Source organism: Bos javanicus, chromosome 19 (assembly GCF_032452875.1).
Source record: "Bos javanicus breed banteng chromosome 19, ARS-OSU_banteng_1.0, whole genome shotgun sequence".
NCBI lineage: Eukaryota > Metazoa > Chordata > Mammalia > Artiodactyla > Bovidae > Bos > Bos javanicus.
In genome coordinates, this window is record NC_083886.1 from 19,923,424 (window position 1) to 19,945,065 (window position 21,642).

General features: G+C 51.9%; 1 protein-coding gene across 1 annotated transcript in view; it reads right to left on the minus strand.

Moving 5' to 3' along the window:
• Positions 1–14,965, minus strand: part of RAB11FIP4 (RAB11 family interacting protein 4) — a 107,530-nt gene extending 92,565 nt beyond the window's left edge. The window contains exon 1 of the mRNA XM_061390459.1: positions 14,784–14,965. Coding sequence (XP_061246443.1) covers positions 14,784–14,942 — 159 coding nt within the window. The 5' untranslated portion in view covers positions 14,943–14,965. The remainder of the gene's footprint in view (positions 1–14,783) is intronic.
• Between the last annotated feature and the right edge of the window lie 6,677 nt (positions 14,966–21,642).

A 21,642-nucleotide genomic window follows, 5' to 3' on the forward strand; every position in this document is an offset into this window, starting at 1 on the left:
GTCACCAGGAGGGCATTTCTTAAGAGTATGTCAAGGTGTCCCGTGAAAAAAGGATTCTGAGATCAACAACTCGGAGACATTCTGGGCCCAAGTCAGAATTTTTGACTGAACTGCTGCGAGGGGTGAGTAGGTGATATTTCCGAACTTGCTTGACAGGATGCCCTCTCTTTGCAGGACCAAGATTCTTCAAACTCAGGGCTCTTCAAACCCCCTGCTTTAGGTGCCACCACCATCAGAGTTTCTCTCTGTGCAGGACGTTAAATGGGCCATTTCCATAGCAAAATGATGGGTGACGGAGGTGGGTGACACACGGTGGTACCTCGAGACTGAAGGTACCCTGGTCCATTCGTCCATCCCCCACTGCCAGGCGGCTCCTGGGCTGCAGTGCTGACTGCACCTCTGCAGAGAGGAGATGTCTAATGGGATCTCCCAGAGACCTTCCAGAACTAAGCATCTTCCGGAAAGGAAGCTGGCTGGGCCTCCTGGAGTCCTGACCCCAAGGGGGTGGAAATGGGCAGAAGAGGCTGCCACGTCTAAGGCGTTGCTACCCTCACATCCTCTCTGCCACAACCGTCACTTCTGCTGGGAATTTTGAAGGAGCTCTCACATTCTGTCTCCCAAGAGAACCACAGAAACCAATACCGCCTCCCACAAACCTTCCTGACCCTGCCGGGCAGGCTGCACAATGGGGTAGACCCACGCAGCTACGGTTTCTCTCTGCCCAATGCCAGGTTGCTCCTCACCTGCCAGGTGCATCTTTCTTGCCTTTGGGGAACTACCCCATCCCATTCCTGGCCCATCACAGATTCCACCCCCTTCCAGGCTTAATTCTTTGCCCTGACTGGGAAAATAGCAAACATCATTAAAACACTGAATAGATGCTGGGAAGACACGTGGTACAATTTACCCTCTGGTCTTGAATTGCATTCTAATGGAAGAATGGAAAGGTCCCTGGCAGTCCAGTGGTTAGGACTTGGTGGTTTCACTGCCGTGGTCCAGGTTTTAATCCTTGGTCAGGAACTACGATCCCACAAGCTGTGTGGCCACAGCCAAAGAGGGGAAAAATGGGGCAGGGAGGAAGTGGTCTTTGGTCTTTAGTAACATGCTAAAGATGATAAACCTAAACCCAGGAACCAATGTTATACTCAACAGTCATGAGTAACAGTCACTCCATTTGAAAAGAACCATGAGAAAAGGATGCTGGGCTTCTGCCTCTGACATCCCCACCAACTCTTACACCGAGTGGCTCCACCAACTAGTTCAAGACCAGGGCAGAGAACGAGGGACGGCCTCCTCAGCCCACCAGCCATGTCTGTCCCAGCCCCAGCTCTGTGGTCATCTGTGCCCAGCAAGTTTCAATCTGTCCATCCCCCTGGTGCGCTGCTTCTGTTTCTCTGTCTTTGGAGGGTGGTGTCCTCCGCTGATCCTCAGCCTAGACACCCGATCGCCTCTTGCCAGGCCCTTCCCTCTGCATTAGACATGCTCCTGGAGCAAAACCAGCCTCAGCAGCACGGCCTTTGGGCCACTGTCGTGAGACCACCTGGGGTAGCTGCAGCTCAGGCACCCACCCCAGTCTGTTCTTAACTTGCAACTCAGCTACTCCTGAGCCCTCCTCAGGGCCATGTCTCCAGTGCCCAGGCAGGTTCCGACTAGTTTTATTTTTTTCACATTATACAATTATCCTTTTTTAAAAAATTTATTGATATATAGTTAATATAGTTGATTTACAGCCAGCTAGTTTTAGGGACTCCCCTGGTGGTCCAGTAATTAAGACTGCACACTTCCACTGCAACAAGGGGCTTGGGTTCGATTCCTGGTTTGAGAACTAAGATCCTACATGCCGCAAAGTAAGACCAATAACAACAACAACAATAATAATAAAACCAAATAGTTTTAGAAATGGGCGTGAGTCCCATCTCAGAAGGAAAAGTCATTACACTCATAAAAATAAGAAAAGAAGACATAATGAAATCATTACTTTTGGAAGAGGACATGATTGTTTACCTAGAAAATCCCAAGAAATCAACCGGAAAAAGTACTATAATAAATGAGTTCAGACCAGTGGGGAGATATGTGATAAATTGAAAAAAATCAATAGTATTCTTATATACTAGTGACATGCAGCTATTGGAAAAAATTATTTCATTCTCAGTAGTAACCAAGCACATTAAATATTAAACACTAATTTAGCCTAATTCTAAGACATTTATTTTTAATGTTAATATTTTGCTCCTACTGGGAGAACTAAGCATATAATAAAGATGGTGATAGTCTCTAAATTAATAAGCTTAATGCAATACCAATTAAAGAACTTGAAAATGTGTTTATATACTTAAAAATCCATAAATGGTGAAGAATCAGAGAACTCTTTTTTTTTTTTAAAGGTAATGATGGTTGACTTTTCTCAATTTTAAAATATACCAAGAAATAATGATCAAAATTTTACAATGCTGCATTAAAAACAAGACAAAAAATCTTTGCACATCAAAAAGAATAACAATGGTAACAGATTATAATACATGGGAGAGAAAAGCATCCATCAGTCCATAGCGACACTCAGGAAAGGGAGTGAAGGAAAGACCTTCTTTATAGAACAACCTCTATATCTAGAAGGAACGACAGAAAAACCACCATTTTGCGGCCACCAGTGTAATTCACATGGGCCAGGAGCATCAAGGAACACTAAAATCAGACTTCCTTGGTGACACAGTGGATAAGAATCCACCTGCCAATGCAAGGGACACCAGTTCAATCCGTGGTCCAGGAAGACTCCACCTGCCACAGAGCAACCAAGCCCGTGTGCCACAGCTGTGTGCCCTAGAGCCTGCGCCCTGCAACAAGAGAAGCCACCAAATTGAGAAGCCCCGGAACACCAACTCGAGACTAGCCCCCCACTCTCCGCAACTAGAGAAAGCCCAGACAGCAATAGAGACCCGGAGCAACCAAAAATAAAAAATAAATAAGCTCTAAAAAAAGAATGTTAACACCACTGTGTGAAAAGCTATGAGAGAACCAAATATTTACACTGTCTAAGGTATCATCCCACAAATTACTTATTAATTATAAAGGAGAAAAAGCACCATTATACTGAAGAGATCAAGCAGATGCAGCCTTACCCAACTGGTCAAACTCAGTATCACCAGTTAATGGGACAAACCGACATCACGTGACCCCTTATGTGATGCTCCGAGGAGCACACACCAACTCTTCTTGCCAAAAGTGCGAGGAAACCATCAGATACATCCAGGCTATGGCAGAGCCTATAGGACAACTGGCCTTGGAGTTGGCAGAAAACACCAATGCCGGTTATAGGAGCAAAGAAAATCAGAGATAGTACTGATTGCAGGGAGATGAAACAGGCATAGGGCAAACCAGATTCTGTATGTGATCCTTGACTGGATCCTAAATCAAAACAAAAGGGAGCTAGGCAGGACATTTTGAGGACAACTGTGGAAATCTGATATAACATTAAGTCCTAGGTGTGACGGTGGCTCTTATTTAGACAGGAGACTGTCCTTGTCCCTACATTCCGAAGTGTTTATGGGGAAAATGCCAAGATGTCTTTACTTACTTAAAATGCTTCTGCAAAGCAACACGAAAGGAGACAGATGACAGATTATCAGTGACAAAATAAAGAAAGGAAAAGCAAATGTGACAGAAAGTAACAGTGAATCTAGATGAAGAGTATCTGAGTGTTTATCAGACCCTGCCTTCAACTGTCTGAACATTTTCAAAACAGAGCATGAGGAAAAGAAATAGAAAAAAGAAACAATGAAATTCAGTTCCAGTTTAGAAATAAATTCAAACTATTAATAGAACCAAATGTTGGATGAGCCTCATGATAAATTCCAAATGAGTAAAAGTCAAATATCTTCATAAATTGGGGGTTATAAACAAGATAGCTTATTTTTTTCTTGCTAGAGAGGGGAAATAAGTGCCTAACTACTAAAAAGTGAAAAATATAATTAGCAATAACGCAGATATAACTGAAAACAGAACTATTCAAATGCAGGAAATAGAATGAAATGAAAATGAAAAAGCAACAGAATAAGAAAAAAAGATAAATGATATTAAAAATACAAAGAACTGATTTAAAAATATAAAGATCAAAACAAAAATTCCTCTTGATAAGTGCTCAGAAGAGATGGACATAACCGTTTGTGCAGAAGGAAATACCAAGAATAAACAGTAACATGGGAAAAAAATGCAAGGTCGCATTAGCAATTAAAAATGAAAATTTAAACGAGTTTGAAATCCTATTATACACTCATTAAACTGCAAAACAAATCTGAACTAATACTCACTGTTGATAGGGACCCTCACGCCTCAGAGAGGGTCTGATATTCAGCCAATCAGGAGGTAGGGAAGGGAAAGGGGAGGGGACAGACACAGAGAGAAACAAAGACCCTCCGTGGCCCCAAGAAGTATGGCCAGAAGTCCAAATGGCTGTGGCCAGTTGAGTGGGCAAACAGGCTTTCAATTCCATCCACTCAGTGTCTAGAACATGGGAGCAGGTGTCCCCTAGTCATGCCCACTGGGAGTCGGGGTTTCAGAAGTCTGTACCACAGGCCAGTCAGCTGGCTGGCAGCCCAGTGCTAGGCTGGTAAGAGCCCACCCAGGCTGGGAGCCAGGGGATGGTCAGTGGTACTGAGGGAGGTCCATCCCAGCATGCCCTGCAGGCTGGGGGGTGCCCAGGACCCCTCCCTCTTCACCCCCACCTCCACTCTCTGGGAGCACAGCTCCGTTTGGCCTCCACCCTGCTCACACCAGCTCAGGGGCTGCCCGGCAGAAGCTGCTGGACCGTCAGCGGTTGAGGGGTTGACCAGCCAGCCAGGTTCCCCTCCAGGTGGAACACAGGGAAGATATTAGTAGTGACCAGGAATGCTCAATCCTGGCCAGGTTTAAGCAGAGAGGTGACACGGCTCTGTCTGGGACTCAGACACAGCAAATAGCATTAGGTGGATACTGTATGAGCCGAAACAGCTCACACACGTGGGTCACAGATGCACGTGGTTAACCGCTAAGGACAGGAAGTGGATTCTGAGATCCAGAAACACAGTTTAGCGCTAACTTCCTTGTCCCCTAGAGTTGTTGATAAATCGACAACAATATTTGGAACTTTTTTGTTTTTAAAACAAAGAGCAGCTACCCTCGTGGGAATTCCTGAGAGTAAAGGCAGGGCCATGAGCCCCAGGACCTGCTCACGTGTGTGAGCATCCTCCAACTGGTAGTCCCCGCACTTGAACTCAGACCCCATCACCCGGTCACCTAGCGGGTCACACAGGGCTCTGACTCAGGAAAGGATGTGCTGTCCTGTTTGTTCCAGCTCTGTGCTGTGAGGTCCTGCAAACGGCCCAGCAGCTGCCCTCTGACCCTCCCCTTTGCTCCATCAGCCCAATCGCCCCTTTCCTTGTCCCTGGAAGGGGAGAGGTCTCCCAACTTGGTCTCTTTTCCCCAGCCCTACCCGATTTCTGGGCTTCCCTGGTGGCTCAGCTGGTAAAGAATCCGCCTGCAACGCGGGAGACCTGGGCTCGATCCCTGGCTTGGGAAGATCTCCTGGAGAATGGAAAGGCTATCCACTCCAGTATTGTGGCCTGGAGAATTCCATGGACTGTATAGTCCGTGGTGTCGCAAAGAGTCAGACACAACTGAGTGACTTTCACCCGACTTCCAGATGGGTTTGTCTGAAACACAACAGAGCTGCCTCACCCTCTGCTTCCACCTTCGGGATAAAATCCATCCCGTCCTCACCTGCCTACAGCCCCTCCCCTCTCTCTCCCGCCCTCTCTCTTGCCAAGTTACCCTTCAGCCATCCTTCCCTTCCACTCTGGGGGACCCTGATCAAGACTCAAGTCCAGGGGCTTCCCTGGTGGCTCAGTAGTAAAGAATCCTCCTGCCAATGCAGGGGACACAGGTTCAACCCCAGATCTGGGACGATTCCACATGCCAAGGGACAGCTGAGCCCCTGCGTCACAGCTACGGAGGCAACGCTCCAGGGCCTCTGAGCTGCAACTGCTAAAGCCTGCACACTACAGCCTGTGTCCCCAACAAGAGAAGCCGCCGCAACGGGAAGCCCGCGCACCGCAACGAAGAGCAGCTCCCGTTTTGTCACAGCTAGAGAAGACCCAGAATAGCCATAAATAAAGAAATCTTTGAAAGGAAACAAAAGACTCAGGCCCAGCATCACCTCTGGGAAGCCCTTCCCATCTCCAGGCACAGCGCGTCTACTCTCTTCACGCCCCAGCTACACCTGAAGAGGCCACCAGCCCTGCCCTTCTCACAGCTGGGAACCCAGATTTCTCTCTTAGAGCCTCCCTCCCCCGCAGAAGCTCCCTCCCTCAGGGAAGGAGTCCTAACCTCGCCAGCTGTGTGTCCTGCTGCATTATAACCGAGCAGGACCCTATGGGGCCTTCCTAGGACATCCCCCATGTCCTCACCTGCCTCTTGTCTGTAGAAAACTTTTAGCCTCTGAGGTTTTCCCTGAGTTCCAAAGATCCCAGCTACCAGAGAAGAGAGAAAAGGCAGAAACAAAGGAAAATAAGACAAGCAAGACAATAGTAGTTTAGCCATTAAGCGAAATCAAGGACCTTTAGTTCCTCCTCAAAGGCTACAGATAACATTCTGAGCCATATCCTTGACCTGTTCCTCAGATACTGAAACCCCCACCAAGTGGAAGAAGTTAAGTGCCTGCTGACCACAAGCATGTAGACCCCAGACCAGGTGGAACCAGAAAGTTGATGATGACTACTGATTACCTCACCACCAACCAATCAGAAGAACGTCCACGAGCTGATCACGCACCGTGCGTCCAACGCCCTCCCTCACTACGTCTTTAAAAACCTTCCCCTGAAAGCCACTGGGGAGTTGAAGCCTTTTGAGCTGCCTTGATTCCTTGCATGGTGCCTGCAACAAATGTTGCACTTTCTTTCACCGCAGCCTGGGTGTCAGGAGATTTACTGCAAGGGGGCAAGTGGACCCAAGTTCGGTTTGACAACATCAAACTTGACACAGAGCAGGTGCTCAAAAAGATCTGTAAAATAATAGAAACAGCCCATCCAGAAAACCTAGAGTGGGCGGCAGTAACAGTCACATTAACAGGAGAACCAAGTGACGTGGGTTCGATCCCTGGGTCGGGAAGATCTCCTGGAGGAGGAAATGGCAGGCTACTCCAGCAGTCTTGTTTGGGGAAATCCCAAGGACAGAGGAGCCTGGTGGGCTACAGTCCATGGGGTTGGAAAGAGTCAGACACAACTTAGCAAGTGAACAATAACATTATCCCACTTTACAGATAAGCAGACTGAGGCACAGAGAGGTTAAGTAACCTCTCGGAGTCATGTAGCTAGAAAGTGGCAGAGCTGGGTCTCAAACCAGGTGCGCCTGATGGCAGGGCCGGGCTCCGAAACACTTCTCTGTGGCACAGGGAGAAAGTTAAAAGCCAGCCTGTTCTGAGCTGAGACGCCAGGGAGAGGTGGCGTGGTTGGAGAGTAAGAGGGGGTCACAGGCCTTCCATGGCTGGGAAGAGCCCCAGCGCGGGCCTGGAGAACATGGACTGGGTGTCCAGATTGATGTCCAGGCCCTGCCCTTGCCACATACCCGCCAGGGACTGCGGAGGATCTCAGAAGGATGCCAGGCAGGAAACCGGAGCAGCCAGAGAAACACTGGCCTCCCGGGGCTCTTTAATCACCGTTTGCACAGGAAGTGGTGGTGATGCATAATGCAGGGTGAGGCTGCAGGCAGTCGCTCTCTGCTCTGGAACCTCAGCTTCCTGCTGGCACCTGCCACCTTCCATAGCATCTTCTGGGTGGCACACTGCCTGCAGCCCCACCTACATGCAGCGCTCGCCCGCCCTATAGATTACAAATCTACTTATAGCGCCTGCCTGGCACTGCTCTGCATCTGGAACCCAGACCATCCCAGATTTAGAAAGCCCGAGGAGGTCTCGGATCGGAAGATTCTATGTCAAGTTCGTGAAACTCAGATCTGATCATTTTCCCATCCCCTGGCACTTGAACCTGGGACTCCCAATGGCAGGCAGCTAGGGAGGCAGTTTTAGAATCAGACAGACCTGGGTTCATATCCCAGCTCCTCCAACTACTGTGGGACCCGGGACAACTTATTGCACCTCTCAGATCCTCAGGGTTATGGCGGGGATGAAACGGAATAAGAAATATGAAGGCCATCAGCACTCCTCCTTCCCTCACCCCACTCTGTCCACAGAGCCACCAGTGGCTGCAGGAGCAACTCTGGCCCTCGTACAAAGGAGGCCAAGCCCAGAAAAGTACCAGGTGTTAGAAAGGGGCCGGGGTGCCCTCCAGGGGCTGAGAGCAGCAGGGGCGCCAACACAGCTCATGGAGCCGGTGGGCGGGAGAGACATGCCAACCGGGGCTTGCTTGGCCTTATATATTATCTCCTTTCCTCAGAACAGGCCCACAAAGAGGACTGCTGACTCCCACCTTACAGAGAAGGAAACTGAGGTCCATCCATCATCATAAGCACCTTTTAAATAACCTGGGCTTTCACTTCTTTCAGAAAGACCTTGCCAGACCCAACAGCCTATGTGGAAAGTGGGAAATCAAATTGTAAAAACAGCTAAGTCCAGCGAGCGGAGGCAGGTGCTGGGCTGCTTGCCGCCATCCAAACTCAGCTCTGAGCCGGGTGCACAGTCCCAGCCCCTGAGCCCTCCCTAAGGTCCCTAAGGTCACCAGCAGGCCCTTGCTCTCACCCCACTGCCCTTCCTGTGCCTCCTGCCCTTCCCTGTGTGGAGCCACTTGTCACTCCCTGCAAATGCCAGTCCCTATCCCTGGATCTAGGCTTAGGCTTTGTGCACGAAGATATTCAGTAAATGTTGGGTGGTGGATGGAGAGATGGGGAGGCTGGTGGATGGGGGGTACAGACGGATGGACAAATGGATGGATGGGTAAGGAATGGATAAGGAGATGGATGGATTGATGGGTAGGTGGGCAGGTAGATAGGTAGCCAGGTGAATGCATTGCAGGGCTGAAGCGCGTTCTTTGGATCTGTCCCTGGCCGGCTCCACAACCCCACTGGGACGCCAGGTGCATGGCGGGTTTCACAGGCCAGCTTGGAACTCCTGACTCCTTGCCCAACCTGCCTCCTGCCTCAGTCTTTCCCATCCAGGAAATGGCTGCCTCCGAATTCTCCAAATTCTCTCCTCTCACACCCACTTCCAATGGGCTCTATTATTCAGTTGCAGGCGCGTCCCTTCTGCTTCGCCCTAGCTCCATGCCTCCAGCAAGTCTCACGTGGATGGAGAGACAGCCTCCCCACAGGTTGCCCTGCCCAGCCCTGCCCCCTCCCTTCACTCCTCTTGCTGTGCCTCAAACCTCCAGGGACCCCTCCTGCCTCTGCCTGGATCAGCTTTCTCCAGATCTCTGCAAGGCACAACCCCCACTTCATTCCAGGCTCCATCTAAATGTCCGTCTATGAGAGAAGAGGCTGTCCACGGTCATTCTAAGGGCAAAAATCTTCTTGTCTCAGTACTTTCTGATTCTTCCTAGTACCTGACTCCACCGGACAGTAATTGCCATTCCTTTGCCAGTTTCCTTTCCAGCCCCTCCCCCATGTGAGTTCCAGGTCACTCCTGAGTCCTGGTGCCTGGAGGAGTTTTGACATATAATAGGTATGCAAGATATTAATGGAAAAAAAAATTTTTTTTTAAATCCTGGACACATGTATTGACAACCACCAAATGTGAAAGGTATTTGCATTAAGACTATCCTATAAAAATTTCAGAGCATTCACCCAATCATGTTGAGGACAGCGGTTCACCCAGGCATGACATTCACTGTTTCTAGGCCAATGGGCATTTGCCTTCCATCCCACTCCAGATTGCATTCATCCACCTCTAACCGTCAACCCCAGCCAGCTGTCAGGCTCCCCTGTGCTCAACCTGGTGGGATGCTCCGGGCCCTGGGGTGGGGGTGACCACGGGGGCCGCTGCAGCAGGAGGCAAAGGAGCACCTGCCCTCATCACTCCCCAGCCCCCAACACACGCATGCTCGTGCCAGAGCTGGGGCAGGACCCCCTCCCAACCCCACACCAGTGGACCCACGAACATGGATGCTCCTGTCTGTACCAAGTTATATGGGGGAGCACCTGGATCTGACCCCAGGCACCTCCATTTACAGCTGCAGCTCAGAGCCAGAAGCTCAGAGCTGGACAAGAAGCGTGTGCCCAGAGCACCAGGGACTGGTCAGAGATCTGGACCTCAATCCCCAAGAACCCCTCAGCCCAGAACAGCCTCTCAAAGATGCTAGCAAGTATTTACAAAAAAGCAAGAGTAGCAGCAGTTCTGACAGGGGGCCTACTCCATGCAGACACTGAATGCTTTACACATATTAACGTGTTCAAGCCCCACAATAATGCTATGGAATGGAGCCTGTTATCATCCCCATTTTATGGATGAGCAAACAAAGGCCTAGCGAGGTTAGAAACAAAAGCAAGATATGAGAAGTCAACAGGAGTTCAGGGCACTGGGCCATCATTTCTCATCCTCATCATAGAGGTCCCCCTCCTACTTAGTACAGACTTCCAGGGCTGGGACAGTGTTGGGTCTCCTCCCCTCTGCCCCCATTCTTACATTCTGAGAAACGTCAAGTTATGTATCTCACATATGACTCACGTTTTCATAGAAATGTCTTCTCTTTTCTACTATGATTCGCAAGTCAATACATTAGGGGAATATCAGAGGCCAACCTGATATTATTTATAACATTATTATTAACAATTGTCTTCACTCAAACATCCTTGCTGCTGCTAAGTCGCTTCAGTCGTGTCTGACTCTGTGCGACCCCATAGACGGCAGCCCACCAGACTCCCCCATCCCTGGGATTCTCCAGGCAAGAATACTGGAGTGGGTTGCCATTTAGTTTTTGCCTAAAGTCCTCTTCTTGTTCCAGGGCCCCATCCAGGACACCACATTATATTCAGCTGTCATGTCGCCTTAGACTCTGCGTGGCTAGGACAGTTTCTCAGACTTCCCTTGGTTTTGATGAATTTGAAAAATGTGTGCAGGACTAAGCAGGTGCTGTGTAGAAGAATGTCTGTCCATCGAGGCTTGTGTGATGTTTTCTCATGACCAGGGTGACAGGTTTGGGAGGGAGACTGCAGGGGTAAATGTCCTCTCCCATCACATCGTATGAAGGATACATACTATTAATATCTACATGACTTATCATGCCTGATGCTGACCTTGGTGACCCAGCTGAGGCAGTGTGTGTCGGGATTCTCCACTGAAGAGCTGGCCGTTCCCCCTCTTTCCATACTGTGCTCTTTAGGGGGTGTCACTCTGTATATGTGACACTTAAAGGGTGGGGGATTATGCTCCACCTCGTTGATGGACAATTATCTACATAAATTATTTTAATTTCCGCATAGGAGACTTCCCTAGTATTTATTTATTCATTTATTAAATCACTTACTGATATCAATATGGCCTCATAGATATCTGTTTTATACTTTGCAACTTAGCATACTTTTGCAAAGCATTTGATTCTGGTGTGCCTGGTATTTCTGGGTGTAGTTGATAAAATATGGATAATCAGCTCTGATAAATTTACTGAACTCCATCTCTAATGAATGATAGTAATCTACTCTAGGGCACTGGGGGTTTGGGAAATCAAGGTTTCTATGTGATTTTTAAACAAACGGGATAGAAACTGTCAGAAAACATAGTATTTTGAAGGGGAAATGACATTCCTATTTTTTAGTGCAAAACAGGTGTGCATTTGTGAATTTGGTGTGCAGTGAGCAGGGCTGAAAAATGTAATTCTGTGGATCCCAGTTCTTAACACTATGTGAGCAGAACCACCCCTACAAGGCTCTGTCCGTGGTCCTGCCTGGGTTTACAACCAGCCTGGGAGACGGAGACATAAAGCACCCACTTCTCCAACTAGCAGGGAGCACAGCATCTGAGTGACAAATGCAGGATTGTATCGGGGAGGCAAAAGGTTCGTTCGGGTTCTTCTGTAACATTGCGTGGAAAAAGCCGAATGAACTTTTTGGCCTACTCAATAAATTCTCTCTATTGTCTGTTACAACAGGATGAAATGAACAAGATGAAATTCAACAGGAATAAAGTCCACGTTACAGGTTTAGATCCAAGAAATTACTGACACAGACAACAGGCCTGATCTCTTCAACAAGTCAGGATTATTCAAATTGAAAAAAAAAAAGAATTGAATTAAAGTAAGAGAGGGCCTAGAGGTCAGAACAACTGGACGCAGTGCACGGTTCTGGTGAGGAAAGCGGTTTGAACACAACAGCACAGATCGGCCTTTTGGGGCCAAATAGGGAAATCTGAATAAGTTATGCATAATAAAGATGAGAATTTATTGGAGCAGAAAAGTGCTGATCATTTACTGGGAAAAAATCAGGTTACAAGACAGTATGCACAGCATGACCTCATTTTATGGAGAAAATTTACATATAAGCATAGAAACAGCTCTGGAAGGATGGTGTCACAGCGCGGCTACCTGGGAGGATGGGAACACGGCACTTTGGTTTTTGCTTGCCCATATTTCTATTCCCACAGTGCATATAAACTGATTTTGTAATGATAGAAAATTATGCTTTAAAAAGAAAAATCAGGGCTCCACGTTCCCAATGCCGGCGGCACAGGTTCGATCCCTGCTCAGGGAACCAGATCCCACAGGCTGGAAATAAAGAACTCGTGTGCCACAAGGATAATCAAAGATCCTACATGCCACAACTAAGACCCAGCACAACCAAGACCCTAAATAAACAAACACACTGAAAAGAAAATCACTGATCCTCCTCCAGGATGAAGGGGCATCCTGGCTTGGCACGGGTTGCTAAGAAAGATCCCAAGGGATTTCAGTGGCCAGAAACTTAACCTGAGGGCACCACTCAAAAGACAGCATCGCCCCAAGCCACCTGCTGTGTGTGATGCGTTGGGGTTGGGACAGTCCCGGGGGTCTCCTGGTCCAGCCCCTCCAAGTTACTACAAGGAAAAGTGTCACACAGTTGATGGTGGCTTCAGGGCTGGAAGCCAGATGTTTGGCCCCTGCCAGGGCCTATGGAAATGGCCTGGGGCTTCAAGAATAGGGGGTATTTGGCCTGGAGAAGGGAAGATGGGAGGGAGAGAGGGGGAAGGGGACAGGAGTGCTGTTTTCACATTTAAAGACTGCCACGTAGAAGTGAGACCCATGTGAGTCCCTGTGCAGAACCACGATGACTAAGTGACAAGCAGGTTTGGCTCCGGAGTTTTAAGAGGCAGAAGCGCAAACAAGAGGAGCTGTTCAATTCCGGGAGAAGGTGGGGCTGGTGAGGGGCTCACCAAGAGCTCACGTGGCCGCCTGCCAGAGCCTGCTGGGAAGCTCTTCCCACCACTGAGACCGCGGCTCTGGGACTCCAGTTGCAGCCAGGGCCAGCAGCTGCTGCCCACGCTTGGGGTCTGCAGCCTGCCTCAGAGGATGGGAGGGGTCAGACCAGCCTTTGGGAAGAAGGATCAAAGGGCTGCAGGAAAGCGCCCTGAGCAGATCCTGGCAGAGGGAGAGCCTGGGCTCCAAAGGGCGGGCAGCAATGGGCCTCTCCTACATGGGATACCTGAGTTCTCAGACTTGACACCTGCCTCATCCTCTTCCACCTATCGCTCCCAGGGACTCCCAGGCCCTGGCCCAGCCCAGTGACCACAAACAGATGATTATCTATCATCTTCCCCCTTCCCAGGTGACAGGGAGGCATGGATCCAGCCTAACCAGGCCCGGCTTCTCCCATGTTCTGGAATGCTAGGCCCCAGCTGTTCCCGGAACAGAAGGCCAGGGAGTGCCGATACAGAGCCAGAGGCCTCAGGTGGCCTTGGAAAGTCACTACTCAAGGCTTCGTGCCCTGACCATTTCAGAGTGGGCAGTAGCAGGAGTGTGGGATGCTCTCCTGCCAGGTAGGAGCCTTACACATCCCCCGCCACACACACATAGCCACCTCTCCTCCATGGCATGAGAGGACACTGGTCTCTGCCCACCCCACTGGCAGCACCCACCCTCGGATCACAGCCCTGCTAACACTGTTTCTGCTTTCCCCAAATCCGCGCGGGCTCCCCGTTGCAGACACTGCTCAGCTGCTGTTCCCCAGCTTGGCTGTGGCAGGGTTGTCGCAGCCGCCACAGCCAGCTGCCAGTCAGGCCTGCCCCTCGGAGCCCGCAGGGTGCGGGGAGGAGGGGTGGTCACCAGGCGCTAGGCTGAGAATCCAGGAAGGCCGAAGGCAGACACCTCCCGCTAGGTTCCAGGCCGGCTGGGTGCAGTCAAGGAGCCGAGGCGGTAGAGCGCCCCTAGTTGTCCTCTCCTCCCCTCGGCCAGGCCCAGTGGGGCGCGTGCCTCCCCCCTACTCCATCCCGCGTCCTGGGATTCCTGCACCGGACCTCTGCAATTCGGTCTCCGCAGGGTAGGCAGGGGAGGGGGTCCCGGAGCTAGAACCTGACGGTTCCCCCCGCCCCATACACCGAGTAGGCTGCAGAAAGGTTAGAGGGACCCTCAGGGCCCGGGGTAAGCAAGGTGGGCAGAGAAGCCCTCCCTGCCCCCCACCCCGGGGCGTGATGGTGACACTCACAGCACCTGCGCGAATGGAGGAAAGCGAGGGTCCGACAGGGTGGGGAAGCCCCGGGGCTCGAAGTCCTCAGGTCCGGCGGGATGCCTCCGGGCTGCAGCCGCCGCCGCCGCCGGGGACTGGGAGCGGGCAGGTGAAAGGGCGAGGAAGCCGGGGGTGGGGGGACTGGGGCGCGGGCGCTCCCGCCGCGGGGCCCTTACCTCCTCGCCTTGGCCAAAGCGCAGTCCGAGCGCCGCGACGCGCTCCACGCGCAAGAAGCCGTCGGGGTCGCGGCCGCACACCTCGAACACCTCGCGCAGGCGGCGCACTGAGCGCAGCAGAGCCGCGGGGGCGCCCGCCCAGCCCGCGCCGCCCGCCATCCGGGCCGGCCCCGCAGCTAGCCCGAGCCCCGCGCCCGCCCGCCCCGCGCCGCCGCCGCCGCCGCCGCCATCGCCGCGCGCCCTCCGCCCGGCGCTGCGACGCGCAGCCTCCGCCCGGTGGCGGCGGCGGCCGAGCCGTGTCAGCAGCGGCGCCGCAGCCCCGCGGCTCGGGGCGGGCGGGGGAGCGGGAGGCTGCAGACAAAAGGAGCCGCGCGCCTCCGAGGGCGGCCGCCTGCGCGGCCCCGCCGCCGCCGCCCCCAGGCTCAGGGTCCCTGGACCGCTCCAAGCTCGTCCCGTCCCCTAGAGAGCCGGAGGGTGGGTGTGCGACCCGCGCTCGGAAACCCAGGGCGGCCCCAAGGCCCCGCCCCTGCTTGGAGGAGTCCGCGAGGAAGCCCGATCCCCCCCACCGGACCACCCGCGCTGGGGTCCAGCCGCCTTTCCCCCACCTCAGCCCCCCACCAGACGCCAACCCATCCCAGCTCACCGCGCCCTTTGTGGGCGCCGGTGGTGCCGAGCGCTCAGTATGTACTAGGGGTTTCCTGTATTAGCACGCTGGACTTGTTCCACTCATCGAAGAGGGAGCTGAGACTCAGAGAGGTGGAACTACTTGCCCTAGGCCACTCAGCCAGTGGGGGGCCAGGTCAGGATTCCTAGCCAGTCTGGAGCGGGATGGAGCTAGGCCCTCTACTCTTCCCCTCCTCTCTGCTGCCCCTTAAAGAATAGTTTCCAGGCTTAGATCAGCACGGGCCTCCCCAGCAGAACCCAGGGCCATCTCCGGGCTGGGCAAGGGCCGGGAGAGCGGGAGCGGGGACCCTGGGACAGGAGCGGGTAAGGGGAGAGAGAGCAGTCAGGAGGAAGGAAAAGCAAAGGCTGCCCACAAGGCCTGCCCGGGCCGCCCAGCATCTTGGGGAGGTTCCCTCCCTTCCCTTGAGTTCCCACGCTCACCCCTTTATCGCACCCTGGACCCTCAAGCTGAGAACCCGGGACAGTCTTGGCCCTGGGGCTGATGGCAGCCTCCAGGCCTGGACCTTAGCCTCCTCCCAGTCCTGCTTAGCTCCCAATCCCTGCTCCTCGGACTCCCGGTTTCGCCCCCGGCTCTGCGGAACCTGGCCTGGCTCTCCTTTTTGTTGCTCAGCTTGCCGGGCCCTTGTGGCAGGAGTTGTACCCAGCCCAAATGCAGGTCTTGGCTGAACCCACCCCCGCTTAAGTTTTCCAGCTCAGTTCAGAGGTTTCCTCCTTTGGGAAGCCTTCCCTGATAGCACTCCGTTTTGCCTGTTACTCTGATTTCTGACCCCCTAAGTACAGATGCCGACTTAGTTTTGTCATTGTCTGGTGGGCTGCCCATCTCCCCCGATGGCATGCTGGGAAATTCTCCAGGGCAGGATGTATCTTCATCACTTCTTGTTCCTCATCTCTAGGCAAGGAGGAAGCCCCTGCCCAGAGGAGATGCGGACCTACACCATCATCGGCAGGAGCCATGAGCAGTGTAGGGACCTAGACAGGGAGGCTAGAGCGAGGCCCAGTTCTGCACATGAGCTGTGTGGCTTCTCTTCTTGAGAAGAGAAGGGGGACCTCAGTTTCCCCCTCTGTGGTCTTCCTGCTCAACTGTGAGTGTACCCTGCTCAGGGGCTGCCATGTGGCTTCCCTGATTCTCCCTCCCAAGAGGTTCAGGACAGAAGGGAGGTGGGCAGGGCTGGGTTACCCTGTTTTGGAAGCTGTAGAAATGACTCTCAGAGCCCTCCCTGCATCAAATCCCCCAAAAGAGGAGACCAGGGAAGCTGAAAAATCTCAGCTGGCAGAGGTGGGGCCTCAGACCCGAGCATGAACAAATCCCAGGTGACCCAGGCTCAAAGCCCAAACCAGATTTGTGGTTCTTCTCCCCCAAAACAAGGTCACACAAAATTCAAAAGTCCCTTCCTCAGGGGAGCCCTCCCTGACTCCCACTTCTCCCCATATCCAAGAGCATCTAAGCTCCTTTTGCCTCCCTCTTCCTGGGACAGCTCAATCCTACCCTGTCCCCATCCCATTTCCTCTGGCCAACTCTCATACTTCCAGATTCCATGGAAATGGCACCTCTTGCAGGAAGCCTTCCCTGATCATGTATTGTGACTTGTCCTGATGTCTCTTATTCCTGTTATTTATCACGAGAACATCTGGGAAGTAGATATGAGAGTTGACACAGTGACCACAAGGCCCATGAAGGCAGGGACTATGTCATTTCTCTCTTGATTTCTTAGTTCCCAGCTCCTAGCACAATGTCCAGTACACACAACTGAGGTCTGAGAAGGAATAAATTAGGGAAAGAATGGGCACATATAGTGTGGTAAACAGAAACACAGCTTCTCAAAAGATACCCATGTGCTAATCACTGGGACCTGTAAATGACCTTATTGGAAAAGATTCTTTGCAGGTGTCATGAAGTTAAAGCTCTGGAAAGTCTCCTGGGTTAGCTGGATAGGTTCTAAGTGCAATCACAGTATCCTCTTAAGAGGGAGGCAAAAGCAGATTTAACGCAAACAGAAGACAAGGTGATGTGGCCACAGGAGGAAGAGATTGGAGGGGTGTGGCCACAAGCCAAGAATGCCAGCAGCCATCGGAATCTGGAAGAGTTGAGGACATGAACCTTTCCTAGATCCTCTTTGATCTTAGGCTTCTGGCCTCCAGAACTATGCGGGAGTGAATTTCTGTTTTAAGTTTCCAAGTTGGTGGTAGTTATAGCAGCCACAGGAAACTAGTATAATGGTATAAATATCATGGGGAGGTTATTACAGATTATTAAGAGCCAGGCTTTGGAATCCAAAACAGTGGTGCCACGCACCAAGTCCTGCTGCTCATTTAGCCCTTTGAGTCTATAATGAGTTAACTTCTCTGAGCCTCAGTGTGCATATCTGTAAAGTGGGGATAGTGCTTCCTACCTACAGAGGGCCCCACGTGAGGAAATGAATGTAATGTGGCTGGCACAGTGCCTGGCATGTACTTGGCCCGTGTGATTATGATACGTGTTGGCACGGAGAGGTTGGGAGCTAATATGAACGGGGAAGCATTTCTGATTTTCATCTCTAGGCCTTGAATTCATTGTCCATGTTATGTGGAAATGGGGCAGGATTCACAGTTTCTTCCTGCTCACAACCTGCGGGTTTGTTTGTTTTTAACCATGAATAATTATCGCTCTGGAGGGGAATGAGGGGGTGTGAACACATGGGCCTTCTTCACCTGTCTTCTAATACCTGGGTCTAATACCTTCTTCTAATACCTTCTTCTAATGCCTGGGTCCCCAGAACCAGAGGCAGTAGCCCTGAGGGGGCGGGGTGGTGGTGGTGGTTGGTGCTGAGGATCCTGGCAGGACTTCGGTGAGTCTGGGGTGAGCAGGGCATCTCGAGACCCGTCTGTCCTTCCTTGTCCAGAGGGGTGTCCCGGCTGGGGTGTCACTCACTCTGGGTGCCTACCCACAAGCTTCTCTGACCCTCAGAAGCACGTGGGTTCGTTGGATTGCTAACATTCTTTCCAGGATTCTAAGAAGAATGTAACTGTACTTATTCTACCCAACTAGGCTCCACATCTGCCTCAGAAATGGATCCTAGAAGTGGCTCACAGTTTAGGAAGCGGCCTTCTGTCTTGGGCTCACCTACCAGAAGTCCTCCAGTCTCACCTGCTGGAAGTGCTCTCAGATCAGTACGTGCCCAGCCTTCTCTGTGGCCCCTTCTGCTGAAAAGAAATGCCAGAGTCCTCAGTTATAGTCTGTGGAATGGAGGGGCGGTTGGGGAGATTAGGTGGGGTATGAGTCCATTTGTTACTGAAAGGTAATGGCCCCACCCTGACTGATACAGGAGGAGGGATCCTGGTTTTCACAGAAGTCCTGACATTCAGAAAGCAGATGACTGTCAAGATGGGAGACACCTTTCTCCCAACCCCCCTCCTCCAAGGTCACAAAGCCTTTTGGTGGCAGAATTAGGACCACGGCCTACAAAGCCTCCTAACTCCCATCGTGTTCCTTTCTGCACGGAAGCTTTGGGGCAGAAGGTCCTAGAGTAGAATCTCTGGGCTAAAGCTCCAACTGCCAATTCTGCCATCTCCACCTGAAAAGCTTAAAAACAAAAGAAAACAAAAATCCTGGCATCTAGTCCTGCTGAATTCACAGCTGGGAGGGAATAGGGGCTGGGGGCTGAGGGCTGGGGTGGGGGCTGGACAAGCCAGGGTCATTGAGATTTAGGCATTCAGAGGGCTTCCCAGGTGGCTCAGTGGCAAAGAATCTGCCTGCCATTGTAGAGGACACAAGGGACATAGGTTCGATCCCTGGGTCAGAAAGATCTCTTAGAGGAGGAAACGGCAACCCACTCCAGTATTCTTGCTGGGATAATCCAATGGACAGAGGAGCCCGGCAGGCTACAGTCTGTGGGGTTGCAAAGAGTTGGAGTGCAGAGGCCAAGGTCTTCTTCCTGGGACTCCCTCCAATGAGGATGATGCACTAGGTGTATGGCTTGGTCACCTTGGGGTGAAGCCCTCCCAGGTTTCGTGGAACAAGCTGAGGTGCAGTGTTTAGAAGGGACCCCCACAGGGCCCCAGCCTAAGGAAGCAAAGCCACAGAGGGCTCTGGGACTCTGTCTGGCGGCCTCCCCCAGGACAGACCCAGTTCTCTGGCGCCCCCTGCTGTTCCAGGGAGGTTTTTAAAATTTAAGAACTCTCCTTAGAAGCTGCGTTTCTTTCCTAGACACCTTCTCTTGACAAATAGGTATTGAGTGTCTACTGTATGCCAAGCTCTGTTCTAGGCTCTGGGGATACATCAGTGAACAAAATGGAAAACTTCTCTGACTTCACAGAGCTCATTTCCTTGTGGGTTCTGGGGAGTTCCTAGGAAATACTAGGCCTCTTCCTTGGGCTATCCTGGATGTAAATGGTAGTGAAAAATTTTTTTCTGGCACATAATGCCTAGACAGGAGTTATTAACTAATGCCGCCTGGATTTGAAAACTCCATAAGAGTCAGACGGTCAAGGCATCAGGAACATAAGTTGTCTCACGGATTCCTGGCCCCCCAGGGGGTTGGGGGTGAGATTAATAACGAGCAACCAACAACCCTCAGTGCACAGCCCCCCAGGACAGATGTAAGCTCCTGAGGGAGCAGGGATAATGGCCCAACAAAGTCTTGCTGGAGATGCCTTTTGAGTGGGGGTAGGTTCTCTTGGAAGACGAGTTAGGCTTCCCTGGGGAGGAACTGGTGTCTGCACAGCATCCTCTGCCCCGAGAATCGTGAGATCCAAGGGGACAAAACATCCCATTCTCAGGATTCCTGTCTAGGAGAAGCTGAACAAACCTGAATCATTGCGAGAGAAGCCACTGAGCCTGGGAGCGTGCATGTGCGGAGGCCAACAGAGAAGCCCCTCCTGCGAGACAGCGATGGCCCTTCAAGGTGCCCTAGGCTTCCCAGGCGGCTCAGTGGCAAAGAATCTGCCTGCAGACACAGGAGACACGTTCCAGCCCTGGGTCGGGAAGATCCCCTGGAGAAGGAAATGGCAACCCACTCCAGTATTCTTGCCTGGAAAATTCCATGGACAGTGGAGCCTGGGGGGCTAGAGTCCATGGGGTCACAAAGAATAGGACACAACTGATCGTGTGCACACACACACACACACACATGACATCTCTATGAGGGTTGTGAGGTTCTCGCTGTGGGTTGAATGTCTGTACCTCCCTGTAAAGCCATCAGTAAAGTTTAGAACAAATGGATGCTTCAGTGGGTAGATGGTGCCAGGCTACGTGTCAGAGTGGGTTCTTGTTCAGGCTGAAAACAAGAGCAGAGGGAGGGGACTGGCAATATCTAGGTTACATGTGTGAACAGTCCGTCATCTCAGTGCTCGTTCTCCCAGCTGACGAGCTGGGAATGGCTGGAGCTAGGCTGGCTTGGCATAGGAGATGGGCCTGAAAAGACAGGTAGGGGACAAATAGTGGCCACATGAATCCTGGCGAGGACCTTGGACTTTGTGTGTTGGTGGTGAGGAGGAGGACCTTAAGTATGCCCTGGCTGTACCCATGATGGGGTAGAGTGTGGTACACTGGGGGGCATTGGGTCAGGCTAGGGGACTCTTGTAAATAGGCCAAGAAGCTGGGCCCCTCAACAGTCAGGGAGGTGATGAGGATGGTGAAGGACTTTCAGAAAGCACAATCAGTGCAATTTCGTGACCATCCAATGTGGTGGTGGGGGCGGGTGGTGAGTGGGGAGGAATGTAGGATAATTCCCAGGCTTCTAATTCAGGTGCAGTGTTGGGGGTGGTGGTGCCATGGGCCAAGGCAGGGGCCCAGGAGGGAATGCACTGAAATCCCGTGCAGAGATGAAGTGCTGCCAGGTCTGAAGGGGAGGAAGGAGGTGAAATGGTGGCACTTCACACAGTGTAAACAGATGAGAAAGTTCAGGAACACAGTTGCAGGGTGAAGAGCTGCAGGTGAAGAGGCAGGTGGATGCAGTGCTGTCAGAGCAGGGGGCGGGGGGAGAGTGGGGGCGGGGAACCAGCACCGGAGGGAGATGGCAGCACTGTGGTCAGTGCACAACCTTCATGGTGTGATGCACACAATATGCAAATTTATAGGCTCCTTAATAGCCCGAGGTCCAGGACCATTTCCAGTCAGCCTTGTTGACTTTGAAAGATTGTAAGCTGTGAGCAGAAATAATAAAGTCACAGTGAAGGGTGGTGGGGGCTGGCATGCTCT